General features: G+C 54.4%; 3 protein-coding genes across 6 annotated transcripts in view; 2 read left to right on the top strand and 1 right to left on the bottom strand.

The window, feature by feature from the left end:
• Positions 1–5606, top strand: part of FANCD2 (FA complementation group D2) — a 78638-nt gene extending 73032 nt beyond the window's left edge. For all 4 annotated transcript variants that reach the window (XR_016215084.1, XM_008249932.5, XM_008249931.5 and 1 more), the window contains 2 exons: positions 2934–3029; positions 5172–5606. Coding sequence is in view for 3 of the 4 variants with exons in the window: in XM_008249932.5 (XP_008248154.4) it covers positions 2934–3029; positions 5172–5255 (180 nt within the window). In the remaining variant the exon portion in view is untranslated. The remainder of the gene's footprint in view (positions 1–2933; positions 3030–5171) is intronic.
• Positions 5607–6644: 1038 nt separating this feature from the next.
• Positions 6645–10339, bottom strand: FANCD2OS (FANCD2 opposite strand). The gene is made up of 2 exons (XM_017338409.4): positions 8444–10339; positions 6645–7414 (listed from the first exon to the last, which is right to left on the bottom strand). Exon 2 carries the CDS (start codon positions 7404–7406, stop codon positions 6870–6872), a length of 537 nt encoding a protein of 178 aa, XP_017193898.1. The 5' UTR covers positions 7407–7414; positions 8444–10339; the 3' UTR covers positions 6645–6869.
• Positions 10340–10485: 146 nt separating this feature from the next.
• Positions 10486–21234, top strand: BRK1 (BRICK1 subunit of SCAR/WAVE actin nucleating complex). Its single transcript, XM_002722448.6, has 3 exons — positions 10486–10624; positions 20312–20394; positions 20620–21234. Exons 1-3 carry the CDS (start codon positions 10507–10509, stop codon positions 20644–20646), a joined length of 228 nt encoding a protein of 75 aa, XP_002722494.1. The 5' UTR covers positions 10486–10506; the 3' UTR covers positions 20647–21234.
• The last annotated feature ends 336 nt before the right edge of the window (positions 21235–21570 follow it).

The following is a 21570-nucleotide window of genomic DNA, read 5'->3' as shown; positions in this document are numbered from 1 at the left end:
AATGTTGGCACCTGGTTCTTTGCTTCTTCCTTCCTTTCCTAACACTTCCCTCCCCCCTCTTTATTTCTCTCTCCTTTTTCTTTCTTTTCCCTCCTTCCTTCCCTCCTTCCAGACAGAGAAATACATATAGAGAGCACACTCCCATCTGCTCACTCACTCCCCAATATGCCTGCAGTGGCTCCCAGCTGGAGCCAAAGCTGGAAGCCAGGAACTTTATCCAGGCTTCCCCCATGGGTGGCAGGAGCCCAATCACGGGAGCCACCCCGCTGCCTCCCAGGGCCTGCATTGGCGGGAGGCTGAGTCAGGAGCAGAGTATCAAACGCAGGCACTCCAGTGTGGGTTATTGGCATTTCAACCAGCATCTTAACCACCAGGTAAAGGATCCAGACCCTTCTCAATCATACATATAATCTCTGTTTCATAGTGAGCTAGCTTCCTTTTTTTTTTTTTTTTTTTGACAGGCAGAGTGGACAGTGAGAGAGACAGAGAGAAAGGTCTTCCTTTGCTGTTGGTTCACCCTCCAGTGGCCGCCGCGGCTGGTGCACCGCGCTGATCCAATGGCAGGAGCCAGGTACTTCTCCTGGTCTCCTATGGGATGCAGGGCCCAAGGACTTGGGCCATCCTCCACTGCACTCCCTGGCCACAGCAGAGAGCTGGCCTGGAAGAGGGGCAACCGGGACAGAATCCGGCGCCCCGACCGGGAAGCTTCCTTTCTTTACAGCAACCTTATGACGTGGATTTTGTTTCTGTGAAAAAATTGATTGAAATTAAGTAGTTACATAAAGTCATTTAGCAGTAGGTGTTATGAATGGAGCCAGAGTTTGAGTCCAAATGGTAATGATGCAGAGTGAATGTTCTTTGTTAAGATTTATTTATTTGAAAGCGATAAAGAGAGAGAGGGAGAACAGAGACAAAGAGATCTTCCATCTGCTGGTTCCCTGCCCAGATGGCCAAAGCCAGGATCCCAGAATTCCATGCCAGTCTCCCAGATGAGTGGCAGGGGGCTGTCCTCCACTGCTTTTCCAGGTGCCTTAGAAGGGAGCTCGATCAGAAGCAGAGCGACCAGGACTCCAGGCAGCTCTCCAGTGTAAGACACTGGCATCACAGGCGACAACTCAACCCACTGCTGGCCCCAGACTTGATGTACTGTGTTTCCTTGCTTGGCTCTTCATGGAGGATACATTGGTGTTTGTATACTTTAAGCTACTTGGGAAATTTCAGAACCATGTTCAACATTAACTGACTCACCGATACAGTATGGTCTTTTAAAATCTAGTATGATAATTGAATACAAAGCTGGACTTTTGTAGAAATACCTATTGTATCGGAAGCCTCAGGCTGAACTTTTTTTTTTTTTTTTTTTTTTAAATCAGAGCCACACAGAGAGAGGCAGAGAGAGAGAGATTCTTCCATCCACTGGTCTACTCCCCCATTAGCCACAATGGCTGGAGCTGCGCAATCTGAAGCCAGGAGCCAGAAGCTTCCTCCAGGTCTCCCACGTGGGTGCAGGAGCCCAAGAACTTGGGCCATCTTCTACTGCTTTTCCAGGCCATAGCAGAGAGCTGGATCTGAAGTGGAGCAGCTGGGTCTCAAACTGGCGCCCACATAGGATGCCGGCGCCTTGGGCCAGGGTGTTAACCTGCTGCGCCACAGCGCCAGCCCCTGAACATCTTTTTTTTTTAATGAATTGTTGGGGCCAGCACTGTGGTGCAGCGAGTTAAAGTCTTGGCCTGACGCCAGCATCCCACATGGGCGCTGGTTCTAGTCTTGGCTGTTCCTCTTCTGATGTAGCTCTCTGCTATGGCCTGGGAAAGCATTACAAGATGGCCCAAGTCCTTGGGCCCCTGCACTCGTGTGGGAGTCCCGGAAGAAGCTCCCGGCTTTGGATCAGCCCAGCTCCGGCCATTGTGGCCATCTGGAGAGTGAACCAATGGATGAAATACCTCTCTCTGAATCTCTACCTCTCTCTGTAACTCTGTTATTCAAATAAATAAAATAAATCTTAAGAAAAAAAAGAATTATTTATTTGAAAGGCAAAGTTACAGAGAGAAAGAGCAAGACAGAGAGAAAGATGTCTTCCATCTGCTGGTTCACTCCCCAGATGGCCTCATTCCAGACCAAAGCCAGGAGCCTAGAACTCTGAATGGGCCTCCTATATGGGAGACAGGGTCTCAAGTCCTTGGACTATCTTCCACCACTTTCCCAAGTGCATTAGCAGAGAGCTGGATCAGAGGCAGAGCAGCTGGTACTCAAACTTGTGCTCATTTGGGATGCCAGCATCGCAGGTGTTAGGAAAAGATTTGCAGGTTGGTGACTCCTCACACCGGGCACCAAAATGTTAGGAAAAGAGGCGCAGAATAAAGAGGAGGCCATGTATGAATTTACAGCCAGACCGAATTTATTCAGAGAAAATAAATTCATAGATGTTGGTGACCAACTGCCTGCATGCAGGTGCTGGAACACATGGCAGAAGGCCTGGACCCCCAAGGGTTGTGCATTTTTATTTTTGGAGGGCTAGAGATGGGGGTGGGGTAGGGGACAGCAGGCAGAGGGGAATTCCTGGAACTGGTCTTTGAAGTGTTCCAGCAACTGGTGTTTGAGGTGGCTGTGGGGGGTGGGGTATGAAGGCAATAGGGTGTGAGACCCAGTTGAGATTCAAGGGCAAGGAATGCATTCCAGTGTTTTTCTGTCTTCTGGGCAATGGGCAGGGATGGCTGAGGCTTATGTCTGTTCCATCAGCTGGTGGTACTTACCCACTTTACACAACGCTGGCCGGTGAACATCCCTGTTTAAAGGTGTTGGATCACAGTTGGTGTCCATGTGACTGCATTTTGAATGGCTAGGATATTTTCCTGTAAACTCAGCCTTTCTTCCCCAAGACTCCAGATGTGTCCGTTGCAACCCCACTGTTGTTTTGGATTATCCATATTTAGGGTGAAGAGATTCTGTCCCAGAATTCTCAGGAGAGCGCAGCAGATGAGAGTGAGGCTGATGAGTCACCTCAGGTCTCCCAGAGCGGAGCAGCGGAGGTATGTCTGTAAGGGGAGCCCGAGCCTGGTGTGGACACTCGGTTTTGTTAACTACTTCTCCTTGGTCGGAAGTTCAGGACACATGCTTCTGTGCCCACCTCTCTTCCCTCCGAAAATGCTTCTGTGCCTGTATGCTCTCAGGTGCGGGAAACAACCACACGGTATTAGGATGACTCTTCCCTATCTCAAGTGTGGCTTGTGTTGCGGAGTTGGAGGTTCTCTTCCATTGTAGCCTCCTGTTTTCTCCAAGTTTCTATCTGAAACCATTTTAGAAGGGAGCAGGGAAGAGGTACTCTGTTGAGAAAATGAAGTAAGTCACTTAAGCACGTTTGAACGTTAAAAAAAAAAAAAATGAAAAAGCATTTGGTGAAAGTAACGGCACTAAGTCCGAAGCTGCCACAGAGGAATAAAGCGAGATGTCCTTACTCTGTTCTGTGATAAGAGGAGCTTTTGAAACTTTAAGGAAAGCGAAATAAAAGTACATGTTTCTGACATTTTGCCACAATTTGGGTGGGCTGTAGGCCCAGGAAGCTTAGACGGGAGAGCCCCGCTGGGAGCTTCTCTCCAGGGCAGTCTGGGGCTGATGCAGAGTGAGTGTTCAGTATGAAAGCTCCTTAAATTTACATGAGCCTTGGTTTCATTTGCTTAGTACTCCTCCCTCGATCTTGTTTTCATGAAGAATTTGAGGTAGACAGTATTCTCTTTTTAAATATTTATTTATTTATTTGAAAGGCAGAGTTAGAGGCAGAGAGCGAGAGAAAGGTCTCTCATCCACTGGTTCACTCCCCAGATGACCGCAATGGCTGGAGCTGGGCCGATTCGGAGGCAGGAACTTCTTCCGGTCTCCCACGTGGGTGCAGGGGCCCAAGGACTTGGGCCATCTTGTACTGCTTTCCCAGGCCATAGAAGAGAGCTGGATTGGAAATGGAGTAGCTGAGACTCGAAGCAGTGCCCATATGGGATGCTCGCACTGCATGTGGCGGCTTTACCAGCTTCGCCACAGCGCTGGCCCCCTTGTTTTTAAAAGAAAAAGGATTGGGGCCAGCGCTGTAGCACAGCGGGTTAAAGCCCCGGCCTGAAGCGTCAGCATCCCATATGAGCACCAGTTCTAGTCCTAGCTGCTCCTCTTCCAATCCAGCTCTCTGCTATGGCCTGGGAAAGCAGCAAAAGATGGCCAATAATTTTTTTTTTTTATAAAAAAAGATTATGTATTTTATTTGAAAGGCAGAGTTACAGAGATAGAGATAGATCTTCCATCCACTGGTTTAGTCATCAAATGGCCACATCTACACTGAAGCCAGAAGCCAGGAGCTTCTTCCGGGTCTCTCACATGGGTGGCAGGGGCCCAAGCACTTGGGCCATCTTCTGCTGCTTTCTCAGGCACTTTAGAAGGGAACTTGATCAGAAGTGGAGCAGCCAGGACTCGAGCTGGCATCCACGTGGGCTGCTGACGCTGCAGGTGGCGGTTTACTCTCTATGCCATACCACCGGCCCCCACAGTATTCTCTTTGTTGGCTGTTTTTTCCTAAGCAAACCTCCCATACTGGAGTTTCAAACCAAAGAGGATTTCATGCTGTCTCCTGTTGATATGCCAATCTGAAGCCAGGGGCCGGGTGCTTCCTCCCAGTCTCCCATGCAGGTACAGGGACCAAGCACTTGGGCCATCCTCCACTGCCTTCCCGGGCACAGTAGAGAGCTGGTCTGGAAGAGAAGAAACCAAGACTAGAACCCGGGGTGCCAGTGCCGCAGGCTGAGGATTAGCCAAGTGAGCCACGGCCTCAGCCTGATATGCCAATACTTCTAACACCCACTTCATTGTGTATGGAGTACTTGCTTTGTGGCTGTCACATACGTGCAGTGAAACTGAGGACCCTGGTGTATTCACAATCATGTAGGTTTGCTTTCATTGCAAAATGATACAAGTCAGTATCAAGAATCACCTACCTCCGTGGTTGTGGCTCAGCCTTCGTGATGTCAAGAGCGATGGCAGAGTGTTTGATTTACAAATGAATGGTTTAAAGTCTGCCACTGGTTTGAGTGATGGTGACAGTACTGTTGCGCGTCCCGTGTGGCTGTGTTAGACAATTCACAGGGTCCCCTGGGACAGTCACCTAGAATACTTACTTGTCCTTTGCCCCTTAGGGTGGTGATGAAGATGAAGGAGATGAGGCAAGTGATGGAGAAAAGCAGCGAGAGAGTAACGAGAGTGATGACAGTTCTGAGTAGACCTGAAGACGCTGCTGTCCTCTCCCCATTTCTGTCGCCGCTTGCCCTGTGTGCTGTGGGTGTGAACTCTGCCATCAGCTTTTCTAATGGAAGCACCCTCTTCTGTCCTTGAGCAGGGGCTTCCTGGAGTCCACTGTGGATTTCCTAGGGTGTCTGACATCCTGCCTGGCCCAGGACACCTGTATGGCATTCTTACTGGTCTGAGTAATCAGCCGGTGCCACACTGCAGAGAACTCTCTGAGTCATGATTCTAGGCCTTGGGAACTACTTGTGAAACTGCTCCATTTATTCTAGAATGTAGGCTTGTGCCAGTTTTGCAAATAAATGCTGAGTTCTGCCTCAACTACCTCATTCCTCTTTCTGGGTTTCCTTTATTATTTAGGATGAGATGAACTGAAATGAGGTTTGGGTAGAGAACTGTTGGGACTCTTGGCAACATACTTGTATTTCTACCACTTAAAGTCACGTCTTATGTTATAGGGACCATCTTAATTTGGGACGAGAAGAGCTTTGAGCTTTCTGGAGGGATGGCTTGTATTTCTTCCCATTGCCCAGTGAAAGTCAGAAGGAATATCTTGGCTGTGTTTTTAATTTTATTTTTATTTTTATTTATTTAGACAGGCAGAGTGGACAGTGAGAGAGAGAGACAGAGAGAAAGGTCTTCCCTTGCCGTTGGTTCACCCTCCAATGGCTGCCGTGGCCGGCGCGCTGCGGCCGGCGCATTGCGGCCGGCGCAGCGCGCTGATCTGAAGCCAGGAGCCAGGTGCTTCTCCTGGTCTCCCATGGGGTGCAGGGCCCAAGCACTTGGGCCATCCTCCACTGCACTCCCTGGCCACAGCAGAGAGCTGGCCTGGAAGAGGAGCAACCGGGACAGAATCCGGCGCCCCGACCGGGACTAGAACCCGGTGTGCCGGCGCCGCAAGGCGGAGGATTAGCCTATTGAGCCGTGGCGCTGGCCCGCTGTGTTTTTTAAAAAATTTTTGAAAAATCTATCAGTGTAAGGCAAAGGAAGGAAAGGTAGCATCAGACTCATTGGGTTTGTGTTTATAATGTGTGTTTTCACATTATTGTGAGTTACACCTACAACCTAGTTACAGGAATGTGTCACATCACGTGACATAGGAACATTGGGAGACTCGTCAGCTGCAGTGCCTTCGGGTCACATCTTCTGCCACAAATCGCAGTTTCACTGCAGGTGTTACTGTTTCTACCGCCTTTGTACCCCAGCCGACTGAGGAGACTGGTTCTGCCATGGATTTTAAACTAGCCCTTGACCTGCTACACGTATGTCATGTGCTCTGGCCCCCAGCAGTCCCTTCTCCTCCCTTGACACCCTTGCCCGCAGCTCATCGTGTTCTTAGGCGGTGCAGTGAGTTCACACCGGGCTCATTGTGTATATGGTTTGTTTATTGGTTCTTTATCCCATGAACAAGTCAGTGCTAGTGTGACCCCAAATGGCTGTTAACTTCGCCGTGGAGATGGTCTCCCTGGCTCTGTCACCAGACGCGAGGGAGGAGCTCCTGAACTGTCGGCGCCTGACAGAAGGGCGATGGCGCAGTGGGGTCTGTGTGGACACAGCAGGGCCGCCGTGGCGAGCTGGGTCAGCGGGACCCTTTACTTGGAGTGCTGCAAGGCGAAGGTGCACTTCTTGTACGTCGCGTACAGCAGGAGGATCGAGCGCAGCATCTGTTTACACATCGTCACTGTCATCTCGATCTGGGGCTCCTTGAGCCCTGTGGGCCACTGGTGCTCCCTGCTGATGATTTTGCAAAAGGCGGACTTATCTGAAACGCGGAAGGTTCCGGTCCACTTCGGTGGCTGAGCTGTGATGACCCTGCCAAAGACGGAGTCCACGCCACTGAGGCGGACAGGCTGGGGCTTCCTGACGAGCCCTTTCTTGATGTTCATCGTGCGGAGCTCTGATGTGTGACACGGTAACTTGGGGCTCACTCCAGGTTCCAGGAATGGGCTGTCTAGGACCAGAGTGACCTCTTGAAAACACAGCTGCACTTCAAGGTCAGAAGGGGTGTGTGGGAGGCAGGGGGAGGCCCTAAATGGGTGCTTGGAGGAGGGTGTAGGTGTCGTGTGCCGCAGCCATTGGAAGCTCTCATCCAGTGGGGTCCATGGTGACCAGAGCTGGTATCCTGCCATTGCCAGTCCTAAAGGAGAGGAATGAGAACAGAGTTTCTCGGCATGTTTTTGGTAGTTCAAACACATCCCTTTGTGCCATGGCTGACACTGGCTCTGTGGTTCCCGCAAACAGGCCCAGAGTCAGGGTGTGTGAAGGGTACTAGGGGGCAGGAACAGGTATTGAATCAGGCAACGCAACTGCTGTGTGTACTAAGACTTAAACTTGAGCGATGGCCTCTGAAGATGGATTTTTAGTTCATTTTACAGACAAGGAAATGGATTTGTCTAAAATGGAATGGCCGGGTCTGCGACTGGGACTTTGTGGGGTTGGGACTGCTAATGACAGAGTCTCTACACCTCTGAGATGGCCTGTTTCAAGACCACGTCTCTCAGAGGTGTGCTCTGCCCAGTGGGTCTCCCAGTACGCTCCCACCATAGTTTGTGAGGCAGTACCGTTCATTTTTCAAGCGGATCTGTTGGTGACATCTTGGACCCAAAGACCCGCCCTGAGGGTGGTAGTATACAGATTGGCTGACTGCCCAGCGGGGGTGTCCCCACGGTCTGTGCTTGCCCTTCCCAAGCACTGGTGTTAAAGCGTCCGGCCGCCTTGGGAGGAGAGACAGACGCGGTCATCCTGCGGACGCCCCCGGGGCCACCCTGGTGGCGGGGACCCCGGGCAGCGCGGGGCGGGGTGGGGGGCTTCAACTGCTCTGCGCCGAGGACCATTAGTTTCCTATTCCTGACTCCGCAGCCGGACACGGGGCCGGAGGTGAAAGGCTTTGCAAAGGGCAGAACCGACTTCCCGCCGAGGTCTCGACCCCTTCGCTGGAGGTTTAAATCAAGATGGTTCGCCCCGTCCCCGCCACCCGGAAGTCTGTTCCTCCCGGACAAAACCGGACACTCTGTCCCCCGACGTCCCCGCCCGGAGGGGCCCCCAGAAACCCCGCGGGAGGAGGCGCTCGTCCGTACCCGGGGGCGGGGGCCAGGCGGCTCCGGCCGAGGCGCAGGCGGCTGCGGGAGCCGGGCCCGGTCCCACCATCGGGCCGGCGGCGGCTCACCTGCTGGACTCCGCGGTCCGCACGCTCCAGAGTGGCGGCCGCGACTCCGAGCCGCATCTTTCCTCCGCGGGGCTCCTGGCAACCGCCTTTGTGACCGGGGGCCGCGGGGGAGCCCGAGCCACGGGCGGCGGGCAGGGCTCGAGGCGGCCGGCCGGCAGGGAGCCCCTCTCCGCCCTTCGTCGGACGCCCGGAGCTGGTTCGAATCCCGCCCCGGGCTTCCCCGCCTGCTGCACACGGTTCGGTGCCATTCTTAGCTGAAGAGCGGACACGGTCATCCCAGTGGGAGTGATGCGCCGGCTCTGACGGCGGGCATTGCACAGCTGCGCGGTGTCAGGCAGCTGCAGCCCAGCGCGGGGCCGCGAGCACTGGGCACTTGCCGCGGGCTGGCCGGTGCCCGCCTGCCCCTCCCCGGTCGGCGTGGAAGCACTGGGCACTTGCCGCGGGCTGGCCGGTGCCCGCCTGCCCCTCCCCGGTCGGCGTGGAAGCACTGGGCACTTGCCGCGGGCTGACCGGTGCCCGCCTGCCCCTCCCCGGTCGGCGTGGAAGCACTGGGCACTTGCCGCGGGCTGACCGGTGCCCGCCTGCCCCTCCCCGGTCAGCGCTTGGCGAGCAGGGTCACCGCGTCTGGTCCTGCAGGTGAAGGGATGGAGACGCGCTGAGGGGCTGAGGTGGGGTCAGGCTTCGGGAGACCACAGCGGCTCAGAGGCCTGGCAGATCCTTGGTCTGTGTGTGGCTCATAAATTAAAAACAAAAACACAGGGGTGGGAGGCCGGCATTCAGCCCATGCCCCAGCTCGGGCGACTGGGTTCCTGCCATGCACATGACACCCCTGGGCCGGGTTCCCCGCTCAAAGCTCGGCGTGGGCACTCGAGGACTTCAGCAGATGCGGGCCCTGTCTCCCCCTCCTCGCCCCTCTCCCCTCGGCCTCTTAAAGGGGGCAGTGGCTCCTCTCTTAACCCATGCTGCCTTAGGGGGGAGAGCAGGTCTCTTCGCTCCCTGGGACAGGCAGCTAGGGGGACCACAGCCTCACCTGGCTGGGGCAGCGCGGGCCGGGTGTATTATTGCTTTAGGAAATTGTGTGACTACAGGGGAGCTCGGACAGGCCTCCTGCCGTTCTCAGGGTCCAGGGAGACGTGGACAGTCAGCTGGACAGGGTTCACCTGCCGGCGACGACCCTGCGGGTCCCGTGAGAATCAGCTGCAGACACATCTCTACAGGCGTCCAGGAATCAAAGGGCTGTGCGCACTGGGGTCTTCCCCGTGACTGCCAGAAACACGGATCCCTCCGCTACTTTTTTTCCCTTTTTATCAAAGGCATTTCTGCATACCAGAAAATACTCCTTGAGACAAAGGTAAAATTACACGTTATTCCACCGCCTTAACAAGCCCCGCACTGGTTTGGGGTACACTCGTCCCCACCTATCAGACATGATTTTTGCCTAGTGGCAGTTATTAAAAATGTGCATCGTTTCCCCCCTCGGTTTCTCCAGTGCGCCCCGTTCCCGTTGCCAGGTGCTCCTAGTTAGCATTTAAATGACAGTATAGTATTTTATTATCGCCTCGGCCGGCTGCAGCAGATCAGGGTACAGAACGCATCTCTGCCTCGAGTGGTCTGTGTCCGTAATTTTCTAAAGCGCTGGGTTACGTAACCGCTCCGTTACAGAGTTCCTCCTGAGCGGCCCGGGCTCGCCCCCGCCGCCGCCGCCGCCGAGTACGATCAGGCTCTGTTCCCTCCGCGAACGCGGCGTATCGCTGCGGCCACCTGGGGCGGACGCGAGGGAAGCCCACGCGGCCCCTAACGCCCACAGCGGCCCGCCGGACGTGGGCGTGCGACGCCCTGCGCAGGCGCACAGCGCTCCTCCCCGAGCCGCCGCTGTGCTTTCCGCGGCGTGGGCGCCGGGTGCAAACGCAGGCGCGGACGTGACGCTGCGCAGGCGCATCACGAAGCCCGTGGAGTCGTGCGCGCCCGGGGCGGGTTGGGCCTGGGGGCGCAGGCGCACTGGCTGCCTGTGGGGGGGCGGGTGTCGCGGCGCCTGCGCAGCCACTCTTCCTTCGGCGGCCGCCATGGCGGGGCAAGAGGATCCGGTGCAGCGGGAGATTCACCAGGACTGGGCGAACCGGGAGTACATTGAGGTCATCACCAGCAGCATCAAGAAAATCGCGGACTTTCTCAATTCGTTCGGTCCGTGGGCGAGCCGGGGTGGCTGGGCGGTGGGGGGCCCTCCGCGGCGGCCCGGCGGGGACCCTGAGGGGGCGCTTGCGGCCGCGTTCCGGGGTTCGCTTCCTGCTTCAGGCCCCACCTTCCCGCGTCTCCCTGGCCCTCGGGCAGCGCCTGGCCGGCCAGGCGGCCCCGTCCACCCGCGCGGCGTCCGCTTCCACTGCGCCCTCTCGCTGCTCGGGGGTCGGCTCCGCGCGCTCCGGCGGGCCCCCCGTGGGCTGGGGTCGGGGCCGGGAGGTCGCCGGAGGTGGCGCGCCGTGGGCCCGGCTCGCGCGGCCGAGACAGCCTTGCAGGAATCCGGGCGCGGCCTGCCCGAGAGCCCGTGAGCGTTCCCTCTGCCGCCCCTCGCCCCGGCCGGCCAGCGCGGGGTGCGGAGGGCAAGAGTGGCCTGTTTCCTCGAAGGGTTCTTCTGTCTGCTCGTTGAGCAACGTGAAGCCCTTCCGGTTAAACGGGAGAAACCTGCGTGCACGTGTGTCATTGCAGAAGCGTTTAGAACGAGTCAGTTCCCCCCGCCCGCCCCCAGCTTCCATCCGCTGGCTCGCTCCCTAGATGGCCGCAGTGGCCAGGCCTAAGCCAGGAGCTTTGTCCGGGTCTCCCACGCGGGTGCAGGGGCCCAAGCGCTTGGCCATCCTCCACTGCTTTCCCAGGCCATTAGGGAGGTGGATGGGAAGTGGAGCAGCCGGGACGCGAACCAGCGCCCGTATGGGATGCCGCCCCGCGGTGGCAGCCCCTGGAATGAATTATTTTCTAGGTGGTGAGGCGAGAGCTGAGCGAGGAGCCGGCTCCGAGGTTGGGGGAGGGCACGGGAGGACCATTTGCCTCCCTCAGAGCTCTTGTCTTGGTCACACTTTCTAAGGATACTTCTGTTGCATTTGTAAGGCGGGAGGTCATCATCTTCTGGTTAGGGCCGGAACGGGCTGGAAGCGGGGGCCAGGCACTCGGCCTGTGGCTCTCACGCGTGACGAACCCGTGCTCGCTCCCGGGGTGTGCGTTAAAGGGGAACTGGGGTGGGAGTGGCGTGGGGCCCCAGCCCCGCAGCCGGTGCGGTGGCGTCGCAGTCCCGCCCTGAGCAGGGTCTGACTGAAGCCGAGGCCGGGACAGCGTGGAGGAGGGGACCGTGCGGAGGTGTGGCGGCATGGCGGGCCCCTCCCTGCGGAGGCTGGGGCTGCAGGCGCTGTTCCTGGGAGGACAGGCCAGGCGTGGGTGTCCGTGGTGTGTGTGAAGGGCGTGAGGTGCTGCAGAGGCTGGTGGGAAACAGTGAAGTGAAAGGGACGTAAGTGAAGTAGTGTGGCTTAGTGGGAAAAAATAAATGGGCAAGACTGGTTTTAGTGAACTGACAACATGTGGGAAATACCGACTGACTCGCCCGGCTCCTCTGGGTTTCCTCAGAATTTGTAAAGTTCTGTGCAAGTTGCTTCAGTATGATGTTTCATTATTCTCACAGTTGGTTCTCCTCTTTCCCAGATAACTGAAATGTTAAGGGTTCTTCATAGCATTTTTCCCCCAAAGATTTATTTATTTGAAAGAGTTACAGAGAGACAGAGAGAGAGAGAGAGGTCTTCCATCCTCTGGTTCAGTCCCCACATGGCCGTGACGGCTAGAGCTGTGCCAATCCGAAGCCAGGAGCCAGGAGCTTCTTCCGGGTCTCCCACGTGGGTGCAGGGGCCCAAGCACTCGGGTCGTCTTGCACTGCTTTCCCAGGCCACAGCGGAGAGCTGGATGGGAAGTGGGTGGGATGCTGGCGCCGCAGGCAGCGGTTTTCACCCACTGCATGATGGTTCCGGCCCCTTCACAGCATTCTTCACTCAAAACCTTTGTTAGAGAAGGACTACGTGGCAGAAACCAAAATATTCCATGCAGGGGACCGGTCAGGTTGATAGGTGACAGGATCCTGGCTTTGAGACTTCGGAGGGCAGTAGTTGGAAAGATCACTGACCTGGGACGTTCTAAGTTGGTCTGAAAAAGCAGAATGAAAATACTTGGTTCATACGGTTGTGCTTAATAACTGACACGCACCCACCGAGCACTCATCCAGGTTAAGGTCAGTTCAGGCGCCCGAGCTTCGGACATAGCAAGCTGGCTGGGGCGGCTTTTCCAGTGTGGACGTGTCTAGCCCCTCAGTCCTCCAGCTGGGGTCTAGGCAGTGTGGTAAGTTCACTTCCGAGCACAGAGTCGTATCGTGTATCTGTCTTTAACCCTAGTCCCACCAAGTTGGCTGGGTCTTGGGGCTGACTGAAATGGAGGCGTGATGGAGGATGTGCAGGGGCACAGTGTTGCTTTCTTGCCGTCTGCGCTCTGGCGGAGTCACATCTGCTCAGTTAGAGGAGGGATTTGCTGTTCTGTTTGGGATTTCCACCAGGGCCGAGGCCGACGAAATGGACATGCAGAATTTTAATCTTCAGGAGCCGGAAAGAAATAGCTTCTCATGGCTGTTGTCCTCCACTGAAATGATGATGGTGGCCGGATGTTTGGTGTCGTTTTTGAAAATGTTAGGGAATGAGTTTAGTACTGAAGAGTTAGAAATAAGCACAGTGTTACGATGGGTGCAGGGCTGAGCGCTGTGGCACCGCGGGGTAAACTGCTGCTGGACGACCTGCGGCCCCTGTCAGGGGGCTGGTTCAAGCCCCAGCTGCGCAGCTTTTGGTCCTGGGAGGCAGCAGGTGGGGACTCAAGGACTCGGGTTCCTGCTGCCTGCCTGGGAGGTCTGGATGGAGTCCCTGCTCATGGCTTTGGCCTGACTCAGACCTGGCTGTTGCAGTCATTTTGGGGTGTGAATCAGTGGATAGAAGATTTTTTTCTTTCTCCATCCTCTGCCTTTCAAATAAATTAAGTAAACCTTTGGGGAAAAAATTTAAAGCATCTGGAGTGGGTGTTTGGCACGGTGGTTGATAGGCCTCTTGGGAGAGCCCCGCGTCCGTGTCGGAGCGCCTGAGGTCGGGTCCCAGTTCTGCCCTCCGTGCTGGCTCCCTGCTGCTGTGGGTCCTGCGAGGCCAGCGGGTGGTGGCTCAGGGACTCGGCTCCCTGCCAGCTGTGGGAGACGTGCTGGGCACTCCTAGCTCAGCAGTCCTGGGTGTTGCAGCCATTTGGAGAGTGAGGCAGTGGGCGGGAGATGTGTTTCTGCCTTTCAGATGAAATGAAATATAAATTAATAATACATTTTTTTAAAATTTAAAGCAAATTGGCTTAACACTTAGGTGTGTCTGAGGGAAGTTCCTGAAGATTGGCAGTGTAATGATTCAAGAGTTTAGACAAAGACAACAGGCTGAGAGACTGGTTAATTCTTCAGATTGGCCTTGAGTGCGTGGCTTTGGTGTTGGATGACGTGGGGTGAAATTGTGTGGGCTGCATTTTCTGCTCTCAGTGCTCAGCCCCTGCCATGTGGCTTTGTCCTGGGTTTATGTGAATTGGTGGTGTGAAGTCAGGGGGAGGTTCTGGAGGTCTTTGAGCCTGGCAGCAGGCCTGTGGTCCTCACAGCTGGAAAGGGAGCTGTTTTCCCAGGAGAGCTAATGGCTTTATGACCAGCTTCCTCCCTGTGGGCCCGGCTGGCGAGAGCAGTCAGCATGTGGATCCCTGGACGGGCACATCGTGATACAGCGGTGCCCTCTGAACACCAGGCCTGCTCTGTGCTTCGGAATTAATAGTCACAGATTATAGCTTTCTATTTTTACACTTTTCCCCGATTCTAAAGCTAATACTTGCAGAGAATTACAAACAGAAAATAAAACAAATGCAGCTATTTCTTAAAAATTGGTTTTTAATGCTTAGTCAACAAGTGTAACATGCTCGTGGTCCATCTGGGTGTCAGGTTCTGAGAAAGGAGTAAAGAAGAGTAAATGGAGGTAGTGCCCATTCCTGGAAGAAGGGTAGAATTTTTTTTAAAGATTTATTTATTTACTTGAAAGTCACAGTTACACAGAGAGAAAGAGAGACAGAGGTCTTCCGTCCGATGGTTCACTCCCCAATTGGCTGTAACGGCCGGAGCTGTGCCGCTCAGGAGCCAGGAGCTTCTTCCGGGTCTCCCACATGGGTGCAGGGGCCCAAGGGCTTGGGCCATCTTCTACTGCTTTCCCAGGCCACAGCAGAGAGATGGATTGCAAGTGGAGCAGCCGGGACTAGAACCCGCGCCCATATGGGATGCTGGCGCTCCAGGCCAAGGCATTAGCCCGCTGTGCCATGGCGCTGGCCCCAAGAAGGGTCGAATTTTGTTAGAAAAATAAAATTTAACCTGCTGTTAAGCAGTTCAGGGACAACATGGCGTCGACGTTTGTAGTGCTGAGGTCGTACGTACGCAGTGAGAGTGTGGGAGAGGGGTCCTCTGCGATTATGTAGGTGGGATTTGTTCAGCTGCTGCGTGCTCTCCTGATCTGTGTGATTTGAACCAGTTAATACTTAGTGGAAATAGGACCAAACTTTGTAGAGTTGAGCATCCTCTACTTCTCAACACTATTTATTCATTTAGGCCGGTAGCATAGGATTGGTTTTTTTGTTCACTTGTTTTGAGAGGCCGAGGGTCAGAACTCCCATCCACAGGTTCTCTCCCCAGACGCCCACAAGTGAAGCTCAAAGTCAGTTCAGTCCAGCTTCCCGTGTGGGTGGCAGAGACCAGATCACTTGAACCGTCACCTCCTGCCTCCCAGAGTCGGTATTAGTAGGAGAATGAAGTCAGGAGCCAGGGCTGGGTGTCAGATTGAAGTATTCATGATGCCGGACACACTTGTCTTAACCACTAGTCTGAACGCCTGCGCCCTTAGCATTGTTCTGAGCTGTGTGATTCGTGACCAGATTGACAGCCAGACTGAAGTGCGGGCCTGGAAGGAGCCCTCCTTCTCACTTCCTCCCCCTCATTGTTTTGGTGTGTCTGTCTGTCATGGGAAATGACAGGTTGTGCAAGATAACATTCGTGCTGTCGCTGAATAGCTTACATAATGTGCTGTGGAGCTCCCAGAACCAGCGAGCAGACATTTAGGCAGTCGTGTCTGAGAAGAGGGATACTGAGGAGCCCCGCGCAGCCAGACCTCCAACCAGCAGGTGAGGACCAGTGAGAAGGAAGAATATCCGGAATAGAAGTTTCAGCCTCAAGCGGTGGTGGTTCCGGCTGGGAGGGCGCACAGATGCAGGTTCCATCGGGGGTGATGGGAACGTTCACAGAGCAGTTCATGGTAATGGTTGCACAATGCTAACTGTATTTTTACAAACCACTGAATTGTGTACTTCTACGTGGATGTAAATTACATGTAAATCAAGTGACTTTTAGAAGGATAATGGGGTGGACGTTTGGCCCAGCAATTCAGACCCTGGATTGGGATATTGGATTTCATACAAGGATCTGGGTGGGAATCCCAGCTCTCCTGCCTTTTCCCACTTCCTGTGAATGCTCACCCTTGGTGGTTCCTGCCCACCCGCACGTGATAGACCTGGATTAGGTTTCTGGCCATCGTCAGGCTCCCCTGACTGTTGCAAGCATATATTTTTTTTAAAGATTGACAGTATGAATTCTTTAACAGATTTATTTATTTATTTGAAAGAGTTACACAGAGAGAGGAGAGGCAGAGGGAGAGAGAGAGGTCTTCCATCCACTGGTTCACTCCCCAATTGGCCACAATGGCCGGAGCTGCACCGATCCGAAGCCAGGAGCCAGGAGCTTCCTCCAGGTCTCCCACGCACGTGCAGGGGCCCAAGGACTTGGGCCATCCTCCACTGCTTTCCCAGGCCATAGCAGAGAGCTGGATCAGAAGTGGAGCAGCCAGGTCCCAAACGAGTGTCCACATGGGATGCTGACGCTTCAGGCCAAGGCGTTAACCCACTGTGCCACAGCGCCGGCCCCAGTATGAATTTTTTTTAAGAGTTATTTATTTATTTGAAAGAGTTACTGAGAGTCAGAGGCTGAGGCGGAAAGAGCTGTCATCTGCTGGTTCACTCCCCAAATGGTCACTTCGAAGACCAGAACTGGGTGATCCGAAGCCAGGAGCTTCTTCCTGTCTCCCACGTGGGTGCAGTGACCCACGCTCTTGGGCCATCTTGTACTGCTTTCCCAGGCCATAACAGAGAGCTGGATTGGAAGTGGAGCAGTTGGTACATGGCACCCTTATGGAATGCCGGCACTACTGGTGGCAGCTTTACCCACTATGCCACAGCTCCGGTCTCTGTTGTAGGCATTTTAGGAGTGAACCATTGAATGGTAGTTCTATCTCCCTTTCTTTCTGCCTTTCAAATAAAATACAGGTTTTCTTTAAATAAAAATAATGAAGCATAGCAATGAAAATGGGTGAGTGTAGGAAACAAAAAGAGAACAATGAGAAGAAAGTAGAATTGGACTGTAAGCTGATGAGAAGAATGGGCAGTCAGCAGCCCCGAGGCTCAGCAGGATTCCAGAGTCCACTGTCTGCGTCGATGTCCGTGATCAGGAAGATCAGGAGAGGCAGGGGCTGCCGCCTCTGATTACCTCTGGCTAGTGGTGGAGCAGGCATACAGGGCGATACAAATTACACGTCCGTGAACAGTCTCTGGCTTTGTAGCATGAACGCTTTCCCACGTTGTAAAATGTTCTTCCAACTTAAATTCTTTAAAAGCTTGGTTTTTTCTTTTTAGGTTTATCCATTTGTTTTTGAAAGGCAAAGAGATTCTGCATCTCCAAATGCTCAGAATGGCCAAGGCCAGACGGCGCCGAAGCCAGGAGCCCAGCACTCCATCCGTGTCTCCCCTGTGGGTGGCCAGAACTCAAGCACCTGGGCCGTTTGCCTGCTGCCTCCCAGAGGCATTGTCAGGAAGCTGGATTGGAAGTGGAGCAGCCAGGACTAGAACTGGTGCCCGTATGGGTTGCTGGCCTCACAGGTGGCAGTTTACCCCGCTGCACCACAGTGCCGGCCCTTTCCTCTGCCTTCAGTCCACTATCCTGTGATGCTTATCTTGGGAGGCGATAGATGATGGCTCAAGTAGTTGGATCCCTGCCTCCCACAGGGGAGACCTAGAGGGGGTTCTGGGCCCCTGCCTTTGGCCTGGCCCAGCCCCAGCTATTGCAAGCATTTGGGGAGTGACCCAACAGATGGAGATTCTGTTTCTGTCTCTCTGCTTTTCATATAGAATCAAAGTAAGTAAAAGTTAAAATATTTATCCGAAGGGGGAAATGATAATCAGAATATAAACTTGCATATTGGAAAATGATGCATAAATGTCTAGATGTAAAACCAGAAGAGAGAATTACAGCAGTCTGAACAGATCTCAGAGAGAGATACAGTTGACCTGGTCCTTGAAGGAGAGCGTTTGGACAGGGAACTGAGTGAGACTGCGGCATGATGCAGCAGGAGTTAGGGAAGGTGTGGGAAGATGCGGCATGATGCAGCAGGAGTTAGGGAAGGTGTGGGAAGATGCGGCATGATGCAGCAGGAGTTAGGGAAGGTGTGGGAAGATGCGGCATGATGCAGCAGGAGTTAGGGAAGGTGTGGGAAGATGCGGCATGATGCAGCAGGAGTTAGGGAAGGTGTAGGGAGATGCGGCATGATGCAGCAGGAGTTAGGGAAGGTGTGGGAAGATGCGGCATGATGCAGCAGGAGTTAGGGAAGGTGTGGGAAGATGCGGCATGATGCAGCAGGAGTTAGGGAAGGTGTAGGGAGATGCGGCATGATGCAGCAGGAGTTAGGGAAGGTGTGGGAAGATGCGGCATGATGCAGCAGGAGTTAGGGAAGGTGTGGGAAGATCTGTCAGGAGGAGGGCTGAAGGCTGTTGCAGAGCAGCCAGGGGAGAGAGGGAAAGGAAACTTGGTAGCTAAGTGTTGAATCACTGTGTGGGAGACTGTCTTAGGGAGTGGATATTTTAGACTTCAAAAAATGAAAGTCACTGGGAGAGGGGCCAGTGCTGTGGCTTAGTGACTTGATCCTCCACCTGCGGTGCCGGCATCCCATATGGGCACCAGTTCTGGTCCCTGCTGCTCCTCTTCTGATCCAGCTCTCTGCTGTGGCCTGGGAAAGCAGTGGAGGATGGCCCAAGTCCTTGGGCCCCTGCACTCATGTGGGAGACAGGAAGAAGCTCCTGGCTTCAGATTGGCGCAGTTCCAGCTGTTGCAGCCATTTGGGGGAATGAACCAGCGGACAGAGGACCTTTCTGTCTCTCTCACTGTCTGTTACTCTCTCATTAAATAAATACAGTCTTTTAAAAAAAAAAGTTCCTGGGAGAGGACCAGACACAGCATAGAGGAGGCAGTGGACGTGCCTGCTGTGCTTAGACGCCGCTTCCCGTGTGTGCTGGGAGTAGCCAGGTGTTTCTGTTAGAGAAGTTTGCCGGGGAAACAATGCTGAGTGAGGTGGTGAACAAAGACGGAACGGTAGGGAAGGCGGAAACCATGGCTGTTCACAGATGGTGTGTGGGCTTCACAGGGTTTGGTGTTCTTGGGGTTTCTCGAGTTCTGAAAGGGCTTTGTGGATGATGTGGAACGCCGAGCCCCTTTTTCTTTCTTTCTTTTTTTTTTTTTTTTATTTTTTGACAGGCAGAGTGGACGGTGAGACAGAGAGAAAGGTCTTCCTTTGCCATTGGTGGGCTCTGCTGCTTTGTGGGCAGCTGCTTCTCTCCCCGTTGGGATAATTCCCTTTCTCTTGTCGTGTTCTTTCTCTTAAAGCTTTCTTTCTTTCCTGTCTCTCTCTTTTTTTTTTTCTTTTTTTGACAGGCAGAGTGGACAGTGAGAGAGAGACAGAAAGGTCTTCCTTTGCCGTTGGTTCACCCTCCAATGGCCACCGCGCTGTGGCCGGCGCACCGCGCTGATCCGAAGGCAGGAGCCAGTGCTTCTCCTGGTCTCCCATGGGGTGCAGGGCCCAAGCACTTGGGCCATCCCCCACTGCACTCCCTGGCCATAGCAGAGAGCTGGCCTGGAAGAGGGGCAACCGGGACAGAATCCGGCGCCCTGACCAGGACTAGAACCCGGTGTGCTGGCACTGCTAGGTGGAGGATTAGCCTGTTGAGCCGCGGCGCCGGCCTTCTTTCCTGTCTCTTAAGCCTTGCCACTGCGTGTGAGCACATAACGGCCTGCGCTGCGGTGGTGTGTTAGTTTTCTGTTGCTGCCATCACAGATTATCGCAGATCTGTTGACTTACATCACCGGGTTGGTTTGTTCACCGTTGCATAGGCCAGGGATCCAACCGTGAGCGGTCCCTGGGCTAAAATCAAGGTCTCGGCATGGCTGCCCACCTTTCCATGCTCAGTGGGTGTTACTAGGATCCAGTGTCCGGGGGTCTTTCCTGGCTGTCAGCCGGCGGGGGGCTGTTGGCAGCTCCTGGAGGTCCCTGCGTCTTGTGGTCACAGCCGCCTTCCTCGACCGCGGTTGAGTCCTTTTCACACTTCGAATCTCTCACTGCATCTCACCTCTGCCCGCTGCCTCTGTGTTTCTCATCCACGTTCCTGACTATCTGATTAAATGAAGTCCTTGGCTGTAGTGGCATCTGCAGTCTTAGCCACGCATGCTTCCTACTCAGCTTCCGGGGAGGAGGGCTCGGCGTCTTTGTGGCGCCATTCGTCGCGGCCTGCACGTGTGAAGGAAGTTCGGGGGCGCTCTGAGCACCTGCGCCCCGTGTGCCCATAGGTGCTCTACATGATTGGTGTTTCTTGTCCGTGTGTGCTGTGTGTTTGGAGTGACATTAACCCTGAGCATGTGTCTCCGTTTACCAGATATGTCTTGTCGTTCGCGACTGGCCACACTAAACGAGAAATTGACTGCGCTTGAGCGGAGGATAGAGTACATCGAAGCCCGGGTGAGTGGGGGCAGGGGTGTCCCAGAGCCTGCCGCATTCCTCTCGCTGCTGAGACAAACGCGAAGGCAGAATCCGGCAGAGAAGTTAACTACTTGCCTTCATTTGAACCAGGACCCCTGACTTAAACGCTGTGTTCTTTTCTCATTGTCTAGCACCTAAAGTAAGACTGTTTTTAGACCCCTTAGTGGTTTTGAATTTCTCTGAATGTCAGTTTTCCTTTGACAGGTGACAAAAGGAGAGACGCTGACCTAGAGCCTTGCCGTCTGCTGCTGGGAAGTCGCTTCGCAGAGCGCAGGCCACGTGGGACGGCCCAGCAGCCCCCAGCTCCTCCGTCTCTCCTCAAGAGCAGCGGGGCTTGATCTCGTTTTTCTGTTTTCACAAGTGTGGCCCGTGGGCTCTGCCGGTACCTCTGGGAGTGTGATGTGGCGTGTGGGAGGAGTCCCGCGGACTCCTGGAAGCAGCACCAGGCATTCACGCTTCCAGTCACGTTGTGTGGAACCACCTGTCAGTGTATCCGAAGAGTTCAGAGCCCAAAGCCTGGGACTCCGTGCGGGTCCTGCCCACTTCTCCCCTCCTCCTCTCAGACTTGACCTACAGCTCTCGTGGCCTCCGAACTGACTCTCAACAGTCTGTGTCTCCCTCGCACCGTGGGCGGAAGGTGGGGGCAGTCCTGGCTGGGACTCCTGCCCTGCAAGTGTTGTTGCTGACCCACCAGTTTCTTCTTGTTTTGGGGAGGTCAAGGCCAGACCTCCGCTTGTCTCGAAGGGACATTTGCAGAGTTTTCTTTCTGTCACTTGGGGTGTCTGTTCTCATATTTCCCTAATAAACTCCTCAAGTTCATCTGGTTGCCGTGATTGTGGTGGGGAAAGGACTAGAGTTGGATTCCCCTGCTGCCCAGAAATGGGACGTGTGGGAGGATCAGTGTGGGAGGAAACCTTCAGGATGCCACATCACCAGCCCCAAACAAGATTTTTTTTTTTAAATTTATTCATTTGAAAGAGTTACAAAGTGAGAGCTCTCATTCCCCAAATAGCTGCAGTGGGCCGGGCCAAAGTGAGGAGCCGGAGAATTCCATCTGGTGTCTGGGTCCCAAGCATTTGGGCCATCCTCTGCTGCTTTCCCAGGCGCACTGGGGAGCTGGGTTGGAAGTGGAGCAGCCAGGACTTGAACCAGTGC

Source organism: Oryctolagus cuniculus, chromosome 10 (assembly GCF_051225735.1).
Source record: "Oryctolagus cuniculus isolate XC-2025 breed Fujian yellow rabbit chromosome 10, ASM5122573v1, whole genome shotgun sequence".
Taxonomy (NCBI): Eukaryota; Metazoa; Chordata; class Mammalia; order Lagomorpha; family Leporidae; genus Oryctolagus; species Oryctolagus cuniculus.
The sequence above is the reverse complement of the archived record's forward strand: the minus strand, read 5'-3'. Positions and strand labels throughout refer to the sequence as shown.